This window comes from Geotrypetes seraphini, chromosome 2 (genome assembly GCF_902459505.1).
Source record: "Geotrypetes seraphini chromosome 2, aGeoSer1.1, whole genome shotgun sequence".
Classification (NCBI taxonomy): Eukaryota; Metazoa; Chordata; class Amphibia; order Gymnophiona; family Dermophiidae; genus Geotrypetes; species Geotrypetes seraphini.
The window spans coordinates 372,871,335-372,887,289 of record NC_047085.1 but is presented as its reverse complement, the minus strand read 5'-3'; the positions used below and the strand labels follow the sequence as shown (position 1 = coordinate 372,887,289).

The 15,955-nt window shown below is 44.4% G+C and overlaps 1 protein-coding gene across 6 annotated transcripts in view; it reads right to left on the bottom strand.

Moving 5' to 3' along the window:
* Positions 1-15,955, bottom strand: part of RPRD1A (regulation of nuclear pre-mRNA domain containing 1A) — a 198,151-nt gene that overhangs the window by 54,182 nt on the left and 128,014 nt on the right. The window contains exon 7 of one of the 6 annotated variants that reach the window (XM_033930615.1): positions 469-849. The exons of 4 other annotated variants lie outside the window; for them this stretch is intronic. In XM_033930615.1, coding sequence (XP_033786506.1) covers positions 823-849 — 27 coding nt within the window. In that variant the 3' untranslated portion in view covers positions 469-822. Of the gene's footprint in view, positions 1-468; positions 850-15,955 lie in introns of those variants that run through there. One more of the 6 variants, XM_033930614.1, reaches the window with a different exon arrangement.

Sequence of the window (15,955 nt, the reverse complement as noted above, 5' to 3'; positions counted from 1 at the left end):
GTGGGACTTTTTTTTCTTCGACACCCTTGTAAATGTGTAATACAATACCATATGAAGAAATATGTATTCTTTGAACCATTCCAGTTGACAGCCTTTTTGGCAGGAACTCGGCTGGATGAAGGAAAATCAAAATCAAAGTGAAGTGCATTTGAATAATGATATCCTTCCTCAGCCAAGGGATCTTGTTTTCCTAATATTTGAATTGATAGTTGTTAGTATTTGTTACTAAGTCCGCCTTATCCTTCTTGGATCTAATTTTGAGGACTTGAGCTGAATTTAAGCTAAAAATTTTATTTGATTTGATTTGATTACCATGTATTTTACTTTTGAGTATTATTTTCCTGCTTTTCTTCAACTTTCTGTACAAGTGGATACTTGATTTATAACATGTAAAAATTTGATAAATAAATAATAAAAAAAAAAAAAGACACAAGAGAGAAGGGAAGATACATTAAATAATGAATGAGGTTCAAGGTTGATGGCAGGGGCCAATTCTTGCAAGTCCATAGTAAAATGTAAGACTCCATGCTATATGATTCAGCATCTGGTGATGGTAAAACAAATTTCAAGAGCTTCAGAACAAACATCACAAGGCAATATGACAACTGATTTTAGAATTGAAAAGAAATTGTGTAAGGATGATAACAGCTGCCTTCTGTATCATCACAAACTGTTGTAGGCATTTGATATCACAGCAAGACAGCATTACTTATTTTTAATGTCCAACAACAAAATACAATAGAAAATTGAATGCTGTTTTTTTTTTTGTAAGTTGATTGATGTACTAATGGATGAAGACATCACTGGAAGTTACGTCCATATTCATAACCTGCAATAGAAGCTTGACAGCTGTTAAGACCAGAGCGTGATCCTACTTACTGCAGTATAGTATTTAATAAAGTTTATATTAAAAAACAGATGTGTCAAACAATATCGAGTAACGCAGCAGCTCTCTCACAAAGTACATAAGCTATAAAAGCCAGTGCTTCTCAATCTAGTACTCAAGGCATATCTAGCCAGTCAGGATATCCATAATGAATATGCATAAGATAGATTTACATACCAGGAAGCCAGTACATACAAATCTTATGCATAGTCATTGTGGATATTTAAAAAAAACAAACACCTGGCTGGGTGTGCCATGAGGGCTGGGTTGAGAACCACTGTTTTAAGGAATCCTAAAACATATTCTCTTCTACATTTCATTTAAAGCAGCAGTCTAAAATATATATATATTATTAGTTGCAGCTTTACCAATATGCATTTATGATACTAACTCCTGGTTCTGCATAGATCACCCAAACTTAGGTGCTCAATTTTGAGAACGGATACCAGATCCGCATGTAAAATTATGGTTATTTTTATTTGATATACTGTACTGCCTTTCCTTCACGGATATCAAAGTGGTTTACAATACATTGAATAGTAATTAGGTACTCTAAGCATTTTCCCTATCTGTCCCAGCAGGCTCACAATCTAACTATGGTACCTGGGACAATGGAGGATAATTAGCTAAATTGGTACTAAAAATCAATAATTGATTACAAGCTTAACTGGCAGTAAATAGGGGTTACGTGAGCATCTGTCTTACACCCTATTCTATAACATTCGTATCTAAATTTCATAGTGCGTAACTCCATGGAAAAGGCATGAGTAGGTCAGGGGCATTCCCATTAATTAGGTGTGATGCTATAAAATACCTGCATTTGCATACCTGACTGACTTTAGCTGGGCCCGAACATTTATAGCAGCCCTTGGCAGGTGTAAATACTTGCACCCAAAGTTAGGCACCATATGCTCACTAAGCTAGTATTCTGTAAAAGGTCATCTTGCGAAGAGCATCCTTAAAGAATGTTAGCTTAGTGCAGATTGTCCTGGTGTCTAACTGAGTATCATTTATTGAATTTACCCCAAAGTTCAATTACCATTTGTATATGGAGGAGAATAATGGAATAAGACAACAGATCTTTCAACAATATTGTGCATCTCACAATTACAAGCTTACCAAAGTGAAAAATCCCATAAATTCAATGTTATACAATCTACTGGAAGTATGTGTTCACTTGGGCATAAAAGTATTCAAAAGCTAGGACAAGAACAATAAAAAGTAAAACAGTTGCTTTTTTATACCATGGTCTGAACGTTGCTCAGCAGGCAACTTTGACTCACTGTCTTGGTTGGATCTGATTTAATTATTCTATAATTGAAAAGTACAATTACTTTAAGAAAATGCATTATTTTAGCATATATATATATAATTAACTTGGGGGGTTGTTTTTAAATCGTGTACAAAAATGCACAAAAGAATTGTATTCAACTTAGCAAAATCAGATGCTTACTTTCATGTGTACTGCTTTGCTAATATTTCAGTGGTACTTACCACACTTTGAATTTGGGTAAAAAAATAAACAAAAGTCCATGGTTCCAAAAGGGGGCATATTAGATACTGACTGTAATTAAAAATAAACTAACCAAAAAAAGTATTACATGGCAGTGAAACCCACAATTGACATTTGGTTATTTGCTTAGGGGAGGCAGGGAAATTCCTTTTTTCATTTAAGGGAAAAAAGGGCCCTATTACTAAATGTTAACACATACTAATGCACTCACTGCCCACCAACATTCATCTTATTCCTATGGTTGAAGCAGTAGCCAGTAGCACATGCTAACATTTAGCAAACATGGCCCAAAATGTAAAACAAAAACAAAGCAAACATTCCAAGCAAACATGCAAAATAGCACAATTACTTACCGTAACAGGTGTTATCCAGGGACAGCAGGCAGCTATTCTCACAAGTGGGTGACGTGATCCAACGGAGCACCGATGCGGACGCCTCACAAGCAGACTTGCTTGAAGAAACTCTAATTTTTGAGTCACCCGCACCGTGCATGCGCGAGTGCCTTCCCGCCCGACATCGGGCACGTCTCCTCAGTTCAGATAGCTAGCAGAGAAGCCAACCCAGGGGAGGTGGGTGGGATGTGAGAATAGCTGCCTGCTGTCCCTGGATAACACCTGTTACAGTAAGTAACTGTGCTTTATCCCAGGACAAGCAGGCAGGTATTCTCACAAGTGGGTGACCTCCAAGCTAACCAGAATGGGATGGTGGGAGAGTTGGCAACTTAGCAGAATAAATTTTGCAATACTGTTTGGCCAAACTGTCCATCCCATCTGGAGAAAGTATCCAGACAATAATGAGAAGTGAAGGTATGAACCGAGGACCAAGTAGCAGCTCTACAAATTTCCTCAATAGGTGTAGATCTGAGGAAAGCTACTGAAGCTGCCATTGTTCTGACCTTATGGGCGGTGACTTTTACTGTGAAGAGGTAATCCAGCCTGGGCATAGCAAAATGAGATACAAGCCGCCATCCAATTGGAGATGGTACGCTTAGAGATAGGACGTCCCAACTTGTTCGGATCAAAGGAGACAAAAAGTTGAGGAGTAGATCTGTGTGGTTTGGTGCGTTCCAAGTAGAAAGCCAAAGCACGTTTACAGTCCAGAGTATGAAGAGCTGATTCTCCAGGGTGAGAATGAGGCTTCGGAAAAAACACAGGAAGAACAATGGATTGGTTGAGATGAAACTTCGAGACTACTTTAGGAAGGAATTTCGGATGAGTGGGAAGAACCAGCTTGTCATGGTGGAACACAGTAAAAGGAGGATCCGCAACCAATGTTTGAATCTCACTGACCTGTCGAGCAGAAGTGAGGCCAATGAGAAACACAACTTTCCAAGTGAGATACTTCAGATGAGCCTTGTCCTTTGGTTCAAATGGAGGTTTCATCAGTTGAGTAAGAACAACATTGAGGTCCCAAACCACTGGAGGCAGTCTGAGAGGAGGTTTGACATTGAAAAGTCCTTTCATGAATGACATTGAAAAGTCCTTTCATGAATCACAGGATGAGCAGAGAGGTTTCCCTTCAAGAGGCTGATGGAAAGCTGCAATAGCACTAAGATGGACTCGGATTGAGGTAGCCTTGAGACCAGAATGAGAAAGGTGCAACAGATAGTCCAAAACTGAGGATAAGGAGGAACGTTGAGGCTCCTTATGAGGAGAAAAACACCAAGTAGAAAATCTGGTCCATTTTTGGTGATAGCATTGTCTAGTAGTAGGCTTCCATGAAGCTTCCAAAACATCCCTCACAGATTGAGAAAACCGCAGAGGAGCTATGTTGAGAGGAACCAAGCTGTCAGGTGTAGAGACTGCAGGTTGGGATGAAGTAGAGATCCCTGATGCTGCGTAAGCAGAGAGAGAAAAACTGGCAGAAGGTATGGCTCCCTGCTGCTGAGTTGAAGTAGAAGGGAGTACCAAGGTTGTCTGGGCCATCGAGGAGCAACCAGAATCATGGTGGCATGGTCGGACTTCAGCTTGACCAGTGTCTTTTGAATGAGAGGAAACGGAGGAAATGCATATAGAAAGAGATTCGTCCAATCCAGAAGAAAAGCATCTGCCTCGAGGCGATGAGGAGTGTAGATCCTGGAGCAGAACTGAGGCAGCTTGAAGTTGTGGGAGGCTGCAAAGAGATCTATCTGAGGCATTCCCCACAGAGAGAAGATGTGATGAAGGGGCGTGGAAAGGAGAGTCCATTCGTGAGGCTGTAGAAGACGACTCAAGTTGTCTGCTAAGGCATTGTCCGCCCCCTGAATGTAGACAGCTTTGAGGAAGGTGTTGTGGCGAACTGCCCAATCCCAAACTTTCAGAGCTTCCTGACACAGGGAGGCAGATCCCGTCCCTCCTTGCTTGTTGACATAATACATTGCGACTTGATTGTCCGTGCGAATAAGGACTACACGGTCGTGAAGCAAATGTTGAAAAGCATGGAGAGCGTTGAAAATCGCCCTGAGTTCCAGGAGATTGATGCGACACTGACGATCCGTACTGGACCAATAGCTCTGAGTATGGAGACCATCTAGATGAGCCCCCCAAGCGTAAGTTGAAGAATCGGTCGTGAGAACCTTCTGATGGGGGGTATGTGAAAAAGTAAGCCTTTGGATAGATTGAAAGAGAGCATCCACCAGTGTAGAGATTGTGTCAGAGCAGGAGTGACCAGGATGTGTTGAGTCAGAGGGTCGGAAACCTGCGTCCATTGAGATGGCAGGGTCCACCGAAGAATTCTGAGGTGAAGTCTGGCAAAAGGAGTCACATGTACTGTGGAAGCCATGTGACCCAGAAGAACCATCATGTGTCTCGCCGAGATGGACGGGCGAGAGGAGACTGAATGACAAAGATGGAGAAGAGTCTCCAGACGTTGTTGAGGAAGAAATGCTCTGAGTTGGACTGTATCCAGAACAGCTCTGATGAATGGAAGAGTCTGAGAAGGCTGGAGATGGGACTTGGAAAAGTTGATTTCGAATCCCAGACTCTGCAGGAACCAGATAGTGCGCTGGGTCATTAGGACGACTTCCTGAGATGTGGAATCCTTGATGAGCCAGTCGTCCAGGTAGGGAAACACCTGAAGACCATGGTTCCTGAGCGCTGCGGCCACCACTACCAGACACTTGGTGAAGACTCTGGGTGACGAGGTCAGGCCGAAAGGGAGCACTCGGTATTGATAATGTAGATCTCCCATCCGAAATCTGAGGTATTGACGGGAGGCCGGATGGATGGGAATGTGAGTGTAGGCCTCCTTGACATCCAGAGAGCATAACCAGTCGTTCTGCTCGAGGAGGGGATACAGAGATGCCAGGGTCAACATGCAAAATTTTTCTCTGACCAGAAATTTGTTGAGCACCCTGAGATCCAAAATGGGACGCAGATCGCCCGTCTTCTTCGGAACAAGGAAGTACCTGGAGTAAAATCCCTTGTTCTGTTGAGCCAAAGGAACTGGCTCGATGGCTCGGAGCCGAAGCAAAGCTTGAGCTTCCTGAAGAAGAAGGGCGGTCTGGGCTGAATTGGAAGAATACTCTCTTGGAGGATGTTCCGGAGGAACTTGATGGAACTGAAGAGAGTATCCCTCCCTGACGATGGAAAGGACCCAGAGGTCGGTGGTAACAGTCGTCCATCGGTGATAAAAATGATGGAGACGACCTCCGATAAGGGAAAAACGGGAAATGGCAGAACGACTGAGGTTATGCTCTTTTCCAGACAGTCAAAAAGGCTGAGGAGCCTTAGGAACAGCAGGTGGCTGAGGCTTCTGTTGCTTCTGCGGATGCTGCCTCTTGACAGGCTGACGAATGGCAGGAGCCTGTTTAGGTGGAAAACGCCGTTGGTAAATTAAGAGGCGGGCGTGCAGGTCAAGGAGGAGCTGGCTTCGGCTTCGGGCGGAGAATGGATGCAAAAGACTTCTCGTGGTCCGAAAGCTTTTTGGTGGCTGCCTCAATGGACTCATCAAAGAGGTCATTGCCAGCGTAAGGAACATTAGCCAGGCGGTCCTGCAGGTTTGGATCCATATCGATGGTATGGAGCCATGCCAGACACCGCATGGCCACCGAGCAAGCAGTAGCTTGAGCAGATAGCTCAAAAACATCATAGGAGGACTGAAGAAGCTGTAGCCGAAGTTGGGATAAGGAGGCAAGAACTTCCTGATATTCAAAATGTGCTCGAGAATCCAAATAAGGAATGAACTTAGGAAGAATGGAGAGAAATAATTCAAAGTAGGTGATGAAATGAAAGTTGTAGTTGAGGACTCTTGAGGTCATCATAGAGTTTTGGTAGATGCGGCGACCAAATCTGTCCATTGTTTTACCTTCCCTTCCCGAAGGAACTGTGGCATACACCTGAGAAGGGTGAGAAAGTTTCAAAGAAGATTCAACCAAAAGGGATTAGTGAGACAATTGAGCGTGATCAAATCCCTTATGATGCACAGTCCTGTATCTGGAATCCAATTTGCCTGGAACTGCAGGAATGGAATAAGGAGTTTCCAGACAGCGGACAAAGGTTTGATCCAAAAGCTAGTGAAGAGGCAGCTTGAGGGATTCAGCAGGAGGTTGAGGGAGATGCATGGTCTCGAGATACTCCTTGGAAAACTTAGAGCCAGTGTCAAGCTGAATATCCAAATCAGCTGCCATTTGACGTAGAAAGGATGAAAAAGACAGCTGATCTGCCAAAGCCAGGCCTCGAGAGGGACTCGAGGACGTTGAGGCAGCATGCTCCAATGATGAAGGCGATCTGGATGGAGAAAGAGAACCCACCGGGTCTTCGAGATCCGGAAGCGGAAGGGTCGATGTATGCGGTGGGGAATATTGAAGAAAAGGCTGCTTCAGATGAGGCAAGGCATGCCTGGATGAATGCTTCGAAGAATGCCTCCATCTATGATGCGAGCTGTGCCTTGAAGCAGGCCTCGACAATCAAGGAGAGCGTGTCCCCGCCGAAGCCCCCAAAGAATGTATAGGGCTGGAGGCTGTGGAACGAAGCAGAGGCTGTTGAGTGGAAGAACCTCGAGGTACTCGCAAAGACTCTGCTCCTTGCATCGAGTGCACGGGTTCCAACGGAGGCATGGGCAAAGACTCTGCTCCTTGCGATGCCAGACCAGACACTCGCAGAGACTCTGCTCCCTGCAGAGAGTGTGCATATGACTGAGGCACAGGAAGCGGCTCGACCTTGCAGGAGACCTCCGCTTGCCCAGGCTGGATTTGTGAGAGAAGCTTCGGCCCCATGGTAGTAAAGAGCTGAATGAATTGCTTCTCCAACAATGTCTGGAATGAAGCCGACAAGGATGGATCCGCGTCACCAACGGGAGACCTGCACGGGCTTCGTGCTCCTTCGAGGAAGTGTGAGTACTTGGACTTAGAAGCCTTGGGCACCTTAAGCACCACTGGGGGAATGGGCTGCTGTGCTACCTGACCTGAAGAGACAGAGGAAGGCACTGCAGCAGGCGTCGAAGACATAGCCGGTACAAACGAGGCAAGTTTGATGAGGCTTGGAGCAGAAGCTGTGGAAGCCTGGAGTGTATCGGAAGATGTCGAAGGCGAAGCACCCCTCGATGACAAAAGCTTCATCGAAGAATCCATACCGAAAAGCTGCTCCCACAGAATGCAACGATGCTTGAAAGCACGAGGCTTAAGTGTTAAGCAAGGCCGGCACGATTTCGGGAGATGTTGAGGCCCAAGACATCGAAGACAGCGTCGATGAGGGTCCGTTAGAGAAATCGCGCGCTGGCACTTGGAACGCTTTTTAAAACCGGTTGCAGGCCGGGACATAGGCCAAAAAAGCTCCGCCGCAAGATCGAAGCTGCGGGGCTGCGGCCACGTGGCCTGCCCGGTCGAACGAACGGAAGAAATTTTTTTTTTTTAAAAAAGAATAAAATAACGAAGAAAACCGGCGATTCTGAGAAAAATAAACCCAAAACCGCGGACAAAAAAGGCACAAGTGAAAAACACATCACGCAGAGTCGAAGATGGACTTCTCGGCTCCGTGGAAAAGTAAGAACGAGGAGACGCGCCCGATGTCGGGTGGGAAGGCACTCGCGCATGCGCAGTGCGGGCGACTCGAAACTTCAAGTTTCTTCAAGCAAGTCTGCTTGTGAGGCGTCTGCATCGGGGCTCCGTTGGATCATGTCACCCACTTGTGAGAATGCCTGTCTGCTTGTCCTGGGATAAAGCATATTTACTGTGAACTAATGATCTTACTAGCAAATTGTATCTGATAGGAAATAAAAAAAATTCAGAATACATGTTTACACAGAAAACGTGTGATCGCTAACTCAAAAAGGAAAAATGCGTAAAGAAAGGAGAAGAATTTGAGCCCTGATGCACATACTTCTCCTTGGCTGCTAGAATAGTTGGTAGCAGCCACCAAGAATCCTATGCAAATATGTTACAAAGATTTCATTACTATTCTTATGAGCACTCCGTGTAATGCACAGCAGGAAAACTTGTTTCCATGCAAAAACTTAATGAGCTGTGGTAGCCTTACTTTCCTGTCAGTGCCCGAGTGCTGATTGGTTCAGGCACTGACAGGAAAGTGACAGCTCAGACCCGGCTGCAGGCTTGAAAACGGGGTTTCCCCTACTGATTCCTGCTTTGGAGATGGCAAGGGAATCCTCAATTGGCTGGGGTTTTCTTTTAATAGATGCATGAGCAGTGCCTATTAACAAAAAAAACACAACAAAAAACACAAATCCTCCCATGACGTGACCCCCCCCCCCAAACCCTCTTTACTTTAATTAGGCAGGAGGGATGCCTACACCCTCCTGCTGCTGGGGTCTCCCCTATCACCCCCCTGAACCCTCAGACCTTAAAACTGAAGGCTAGTAGGAAGGATGCCCTTTGAGCCCTCAGACCATTAAATTGAAGGATGGCAGGAGGAATGCCCACTCTAAACTGAAGGATGGCAGGAGGAATGCCCATTCCTTCCTGCTGACAGGGTCCCCCCTCCCCCGTATTGAAAATCAGCAGAAGGAATGTCCACTCTTTCCTTCCAGAAGGCCCGCCTTTTCAAAATGGCATGCCTTCCTCTTCACGGTTCATACTGGGATGTAATGGGAGGGGCCTAAGGCCCTGAACCAGCAGGGAAAAACCCGATTAACTGGGACTCTAAAGTCAGCAGGGTTAAGCCCACAGTTGCCACCCTCCATTCTGTCAATTGTCAACTGACTGCGGCTTCGAAACTGCCCTCAGCTGAGCAGAAGGGAGAGCAGCGGCTGCAGGCAGGCAGGCAGGAGGAAATATGCCTAGCAATTGCTCTTCTAAACAGGCGCTAGGCATAGTTCTTCCCCCTTTTACCAGTGCTGCTCCAGCAGAATAGCATGTATATTGTGAATGTTTACTTGTAACCCGTTCTGAGCTTCTGAGAGAACGAGATAGAAATCGAAATAAATAAATAAATTAAAAAAATATATATATATATATATATAACAAAAATCACTCCTACCACGGTAGTTTTACTTTGGTGTCAGAGTTTTATGCATCCGAGCTTTAGTCTGTGTACCTATCCCTCATCCCAACAAAAATTCTTAGCAAAGAAGAAAATTAGAATTCACTATTATTGCTCCTTAAGTTGGATTTAGTGTCCACAAATGATGTAAAAACCAACTAAATAAGGACTGCATGACCCATCTAGCCTGATCAATTTAATTTCTTTTCCATGCCAAATATCATAGTTGAGTTCTTTACCTTTACTGTATTTATAGAAAAAGATTAGGTTCTTACCTTGATAATATCTTTTCCAGTAGATAGGGATGGTATACTGAACCACAGGGTTAGCCATCTGTGGTTGCGACCATACTGCAGAAGATGTCAATCACAGCTTTTCAACTCCTCATGTTGTACGTTGTGTACTCATCAATAAACATTGTTATACATTAAAGGTGGTGTGGGTTTTGGGGGGGGGTGAGGGGTGAGGTTTTGTGCAAGGTATTCTCCAGGGTCCATAACAGCCCAGGATCCTGGTGTGGTTGGCATAGCTTATAGACATGTGATTGGTACTGGGGTGGGGGGAAGGGGGTGTAGTGGATTAAACCATATTTCTACTGTAAAACTGATGATGGTTGATTCATTATACTTGCATTGTTGTTCTTCAGTTTATTGACCAATTGTGAATTGTTTTGTTGATCTTTCTGGTTATCTTCCAATTACAAATAAAATCGTTTGAATGTAATATTGAAAGTCCTTTCATAAATCTAGAAACCAGAGGATGAGCAGTCAGAGATTTATTATTGACTGGAACATGGAAAGCACTGATAGCACTAAGATGAACTCTGACTGAAGTGGTCTTAAGACCTAAATTGGATAAGTGGAGAAAATAATCCAACACTGAAGAAATGGAAGAGGATGAAGCATCTTGATGATGAAGAGTATACCATGTTGAGAACCGTATCCACTTCTGTTGGTAGCACTGCTGTGTAGAAGGCTTTCTAGAAGCATGCAAAATGAGTCCAACGGAAATCAGAAATATCAGCATCTGCTGAGGTCATTCCGAGAGGAACCAAGCTGAAAGGTATAACGACTGTAGATTGGGATGTAAAAGAGACTCTTGATTCTGTGTGAGAAGAGATGGAAAGATCTTCAGAGGTATTGGATCCTTGACACTCAGCTGAAGTAAAAGGGATAACATAAGACAGCTTTCAGAAATGTTTTGAGTGACTGCCCAGTTTCAAATCTTCTCGGCCTCTTGACAAGAGTCAGAGTCCGTACTCTTTTTGCGTAATATATCACAACTTGACTGTCTGTGCATACTAGGAAGACTTGATTGGAAATACTGTGTACAACCTTGTGTGCGAAGTTCATCAAGGTGAGCACCCCAAGCATACATGGACGAGTCTCTGGTCAGAACTTTCCAATGTAGAGGCATTTGAAACAGCAACCCTTTGGAAAGATTTAAGGGATTCATCCACCAGGGCAGAGATTGATGAAGCGAAGATGTGACTGTAATTTTCTGAGACTATTGAGAGGCAAGGAACAACTGAGTTGTTCTAAGATGAAGTCTTGAGAAGGGGGTAACTTGGACTGTAGACGCCATGTGACCCAACAGTGTCATCATTAGTCTGGGTGAAATGGACTAAAGATGAAAGACTTGATTGCAAAGTTGAATTAAATTGTCCTGTCTTTGTTGAGATAAGAACGCCCCGAGTTGAATGGTGTTGAGCAGGGCCCTTATGAATTCTAGGGTTTGAGAGGGTTTAAATTGAGATTTGGTAAAGTTCACTTCCAACCCCAATTGCTGAAGAAACAGGATTGTTGACTGTGTTGCTGAGAGAACCTCTTGAGGAGAAGTGTCTTATGAGCCAATCGTCGAGATAGGGAAAAACTTGGAATCCTTGAGCTATTAAAACTGCTGCCACTACTACCAGGCACTTTGGTGAATACTCTTGGAAATGAGGCCAGGCCGAAGGGCAGAACTTTGTATTGAAAATATCCGAAACCGCCAAAACTTTCTGTGAGTTGGATGAATGAGTATATGGGTACACTTCCCCCTCCCCATTTGCGGTTTCGGTAATCGCGATTTCACATATTCGCGATTTTTTAGGGAGGAGGAAAAAAGAAAAAAAAAAATTCGTTAAGTCTTCCCCCCGGCATCCTGGCCTTACCTGGTGGTCTAGCAGACTTTCGGGGCAGGAGCGATCTTCCTATGCTCCTGCCCCGTGCAGATCGCCATTAGGAAATAGCTATAGGGAGTTCCCGTCGTAGTCTCGAAAGACTACGGGAACTCACAGCAGCCATTTTCTTATGGCGATCTGCACGGGGCAGGAGCGTAGGAAGATCGCTCCTGTCCCGAAAGCCTGCTAGACCACCAGGTAAGGCCGGGAAGCGGGAGGGAGGCGAGGGTGGGTCAGAGCCGGATATTCACGGTTTTTCACCATTCGCGGTCCGGCTCTGCCCCTATCCCCCGCGAATCCGGAGGGAGAAGTGTATAAGATTCTTTTAGATCTAGAGAGCAAAGCCAATCGTTTTGATATAATAGTGGAAATAAAGTTCCAAGGGATAGCATTCAAAACTTTTCTTTGACTAGGAATTTGTTGAGATCTCGCAGATCAAGAATTGGACGTAGACCTCCCATCTTTTTCAGGATTAGAAAATACCTGAAGTAGAACCCCTGATTTTTCTGAGAAGAGGTTACTACCTCTATGGCATTTAGATGAAGCAGAGCATCTTCTTTCCAAAGAAGGGACATCTTCTAAGGGTTGAAAGAGGACTCTCTTGGGAGGATGATCTGGAGGTATGGTGACAAAATAAAGACAGTAATCCTCCTTGATAACTCTGAAAACCCATAGGTGGGTTGTTATCAGAGTCCAACGTTGATGGTAGAATTGCAGACGACCCTCAATTGGTTGAGGAAGAGGCTGGGATAGGGGAACAGCTGTAATGCTCTCCATAAGCACATCAAAAGGACTGAGCAGGCTTTTGAGAAGCTGCCGGCTGGCCCTTCTGAGGGTGCTGCTGTTTTTGCTTCTTCTGCGGTGGTGGTCTAGAAGCAGAAAATTTTGAAGTATATCGCTTCTGATATGAGTAGGATGGCTTATTTATTTTATAAAAATTTCTATACCATTTACAACTGTTGAGAAGTTTGATGCTTAGTCTCTGATCTGGCTAAAAAATTCCAATTCTTTTCATGCTGTGTTAATTTCTGCATGGCTGTCTCAATGGAATCACCACAAAGCTCTTCTCCTAAATATAGAATATTGGCTAACCTATCCTGGAGATTGAAGTCCGTATCAGAAACTCTTAGCCAAGCTAGACATTGCATAGCTACTGACATAGCAGATGCTCTGGATGACATCTCAAAGCATCATAAGCTGAACTTGCTAGATACTTTCTAGTCTGTGAAAGAGTATGACCAGTGTGTTGATATTCTGTATGGTGTTGTAAAAGAATATATTTTTCAAAAGTGGGCAATTTTCTCACGAGTTGTTTTAAATAACAGGACATGTAGAAATTGTAATTTAAAATCCTGCTCGCCAGTACAGAATTTTGGTAAAGGCAGCGACCAAATTTGCCCTCACATCCTGGTGGCACTGAGGCATAAACTCTGGCACCAGAAGATTTTTTAAAGGTCAACTCCAAAAGTAATAACTGATTATGTAGCTGTGGCTTATCAAATCCTGGACAATAAATGATTTTGTAAATGGAATCCAGCTTCTTAGGACCTTCCACAATAGTTAGAGGCGTTTCCCAGTTTCTTTTTAGAAGAGTCTCTTTAAGAATGCCATGTAATGGTAATTTGAGGAGTTCCTTGGGAGCCTCATCATAACCCAAAGCATTGGACCAGTGTCAGCTTCCTATCTGACAGGAGGCGCTTTGCCCAACTGTATAATATATTTAGAAAAAGAAAGTTTTTCTGGAGGAGAGCTTTTCTCAGGAGGTGTTTTCTGTGGCAACTGTTCTGAAATAGTGTCATAAGAAGCAGTCAAACATGTAGGTTCACTCTCAAATCTGAAATCATAGAGAAGACTTGGAGAAGATGTGTGTCAAGAACGACGATATCCACGAGGTTTGCAACGTCTTCAGTACCAATCCGATGAGGAAGATGAGGAGGATCTTTGAGTATCTTTTTTACGCTTCGAAGCATGGGGTCGACAAGAGGATCCTTAATGATACCTTGGAGTTAAACGTCATGTTGAAGAAGAGCATTGATGCTTCGGAGTAGTGGATTGATGCCTTTATGAAGAGTGTCAATGAGAAGAGATAGAACACTGATGTGAAGCTCGGTGTCCGAAGTAGAATGTTATTGCTTCACTGAAGATCCATTAGAAGTAGCATGATGCTCCGATGGAAAGCTGTTTGGTCTGAATCAAGGGACTCTATGCTGTTAAGACCTCCGACGCTTGCTGGAAGATCATTCAGTGTCAATGTAGAAGTTTTCAATGTTGACCGCTCCAAAGACTTGCCGGTGTCCAAGCAAAGACTTGTCGAACCAAACAACTTTCCCTGCAGGATGCAACGGGCCTTGATAGAGCACTTTTGTAAGGTGGAACAATGAGCACAAGAATCAACTCATGTTCAGGCCTAAATACTGAAGACATCAACTATGAGAGTGGGTGACGGAAATAGGCCGTTGATACCTACAGCACTTCTTAAAACTTGTTAAGGTTTCGACATGGATGGGAAAATATTTTCAGCGAGATTAAACTCAATTTAGAAAAATGACAAAAACCCGCCAAAGAAAAATCCTCCAGGCTGAAGCCCAAGAGAGAATGAAAAGAAAAAATAAAATATACTTTTTTTTGACCAACTTAAAAGAAATGACACTGAAAAGGAATTAATAATAACAGTTGAAGTGGGAAGACAATGCAGACAGAACGGAGTTCAGTGAGAAAAGTACTTCGCTCCACGGAAAACAAAGAAATGAGGTGCATGAGCATGCGTCGGGCGGGAAGGCACTTGCGCATGCACGGTACGAGCGGTCGCAAAGTTTAAGAAATTTAAATTGATACTACACTTTTGATCTGTCCGTACTGGGGCTCCATGGATGTCGTCACCCACATATGAGAATATACTGCCTTCTTATCCTAGGATAAAATTGGGACATGAAGGTAAGCTTACGCCAGATCTAGGGAGTTCAGAAATTCTCAAAAGTCTACTGTGATGATGGCCCAGTCTCCATCCAGAACAAAGGAACTCTCAGGGCCGTGTTTGAGATCCAGGATGGGTCTCCACTCCTCTGAACCTTTCTTGGGCACAAAAAAGTATATGGAGTATCTAAAGGAGCCTGAGTCTTCTGAAGGAACTGGTTCTAGAAGGATGTAGAACCCATCATGCAAGAAGCAAACAAAAGAGTCCTTTGTTCATTTTCAGCAACATAAACCCTCTCTAGCACCAGGCATCTTATGAAGTAGTACAGGCCCCTATAAAAATCACTTTAAAACTACAGAATGAATCTATCACTCCATAATCCCTTCTGTGAGCCCTGCGTCTGCGCTACTTCCTCTTCCGGCGGTCCCGCCCAGAAAGGGTGGGACCACCGGAAGAGGAAGCAGCGCAGACGCAGGGCTCACAGAAGGGCCAGGACCGCCAAGAGGAAGCAGCAGGACAACTGTAGGAGCTTCTACATGATGGGGGGGGTCGGGAGGCTGTGGGGGTGCGAGCGGTCCTTCGGGGGGTGCGGATGGGAGTGCGTGCGAGCGGTCCTGCGGGGGGAGGGGGGTGAATCAGACATCAGGGGGGGGCATCAGGCTTTCAGGGTGGGGACAGGACTTCAAGGGGGAGAGGAGAGTCGGGGCTGGCGAAAGGAGAGTCAGGGTGGCCAGAGGAGAGTCGGGGCGGCGTGCGCGGTATATAAAATTTTTTTTACATAAATTACAGTTTCCCGTGCGCTATACCCGTGTGTGCGTTTTAGATGGGTGCGCGGTATATGAGTGAAAATACAGTAAATCTGACCCCTCATCACCAGAGTCCCTGTCCGATGGACCATCAGAGCCCAGAACAGCCTCTTCTTTCAATGAAGAAATGCTCTGAGTATCCAACAGGGCCTGTGTGCTGGACTGCTCATCAGGGGACCTCATAGGTAAAGTTCAGCCTTGTGCATAAGCCTGCCAGAGGAGATTAATGAACTTCAGGGTAAAGGCCTAAGTAGATAACTTTC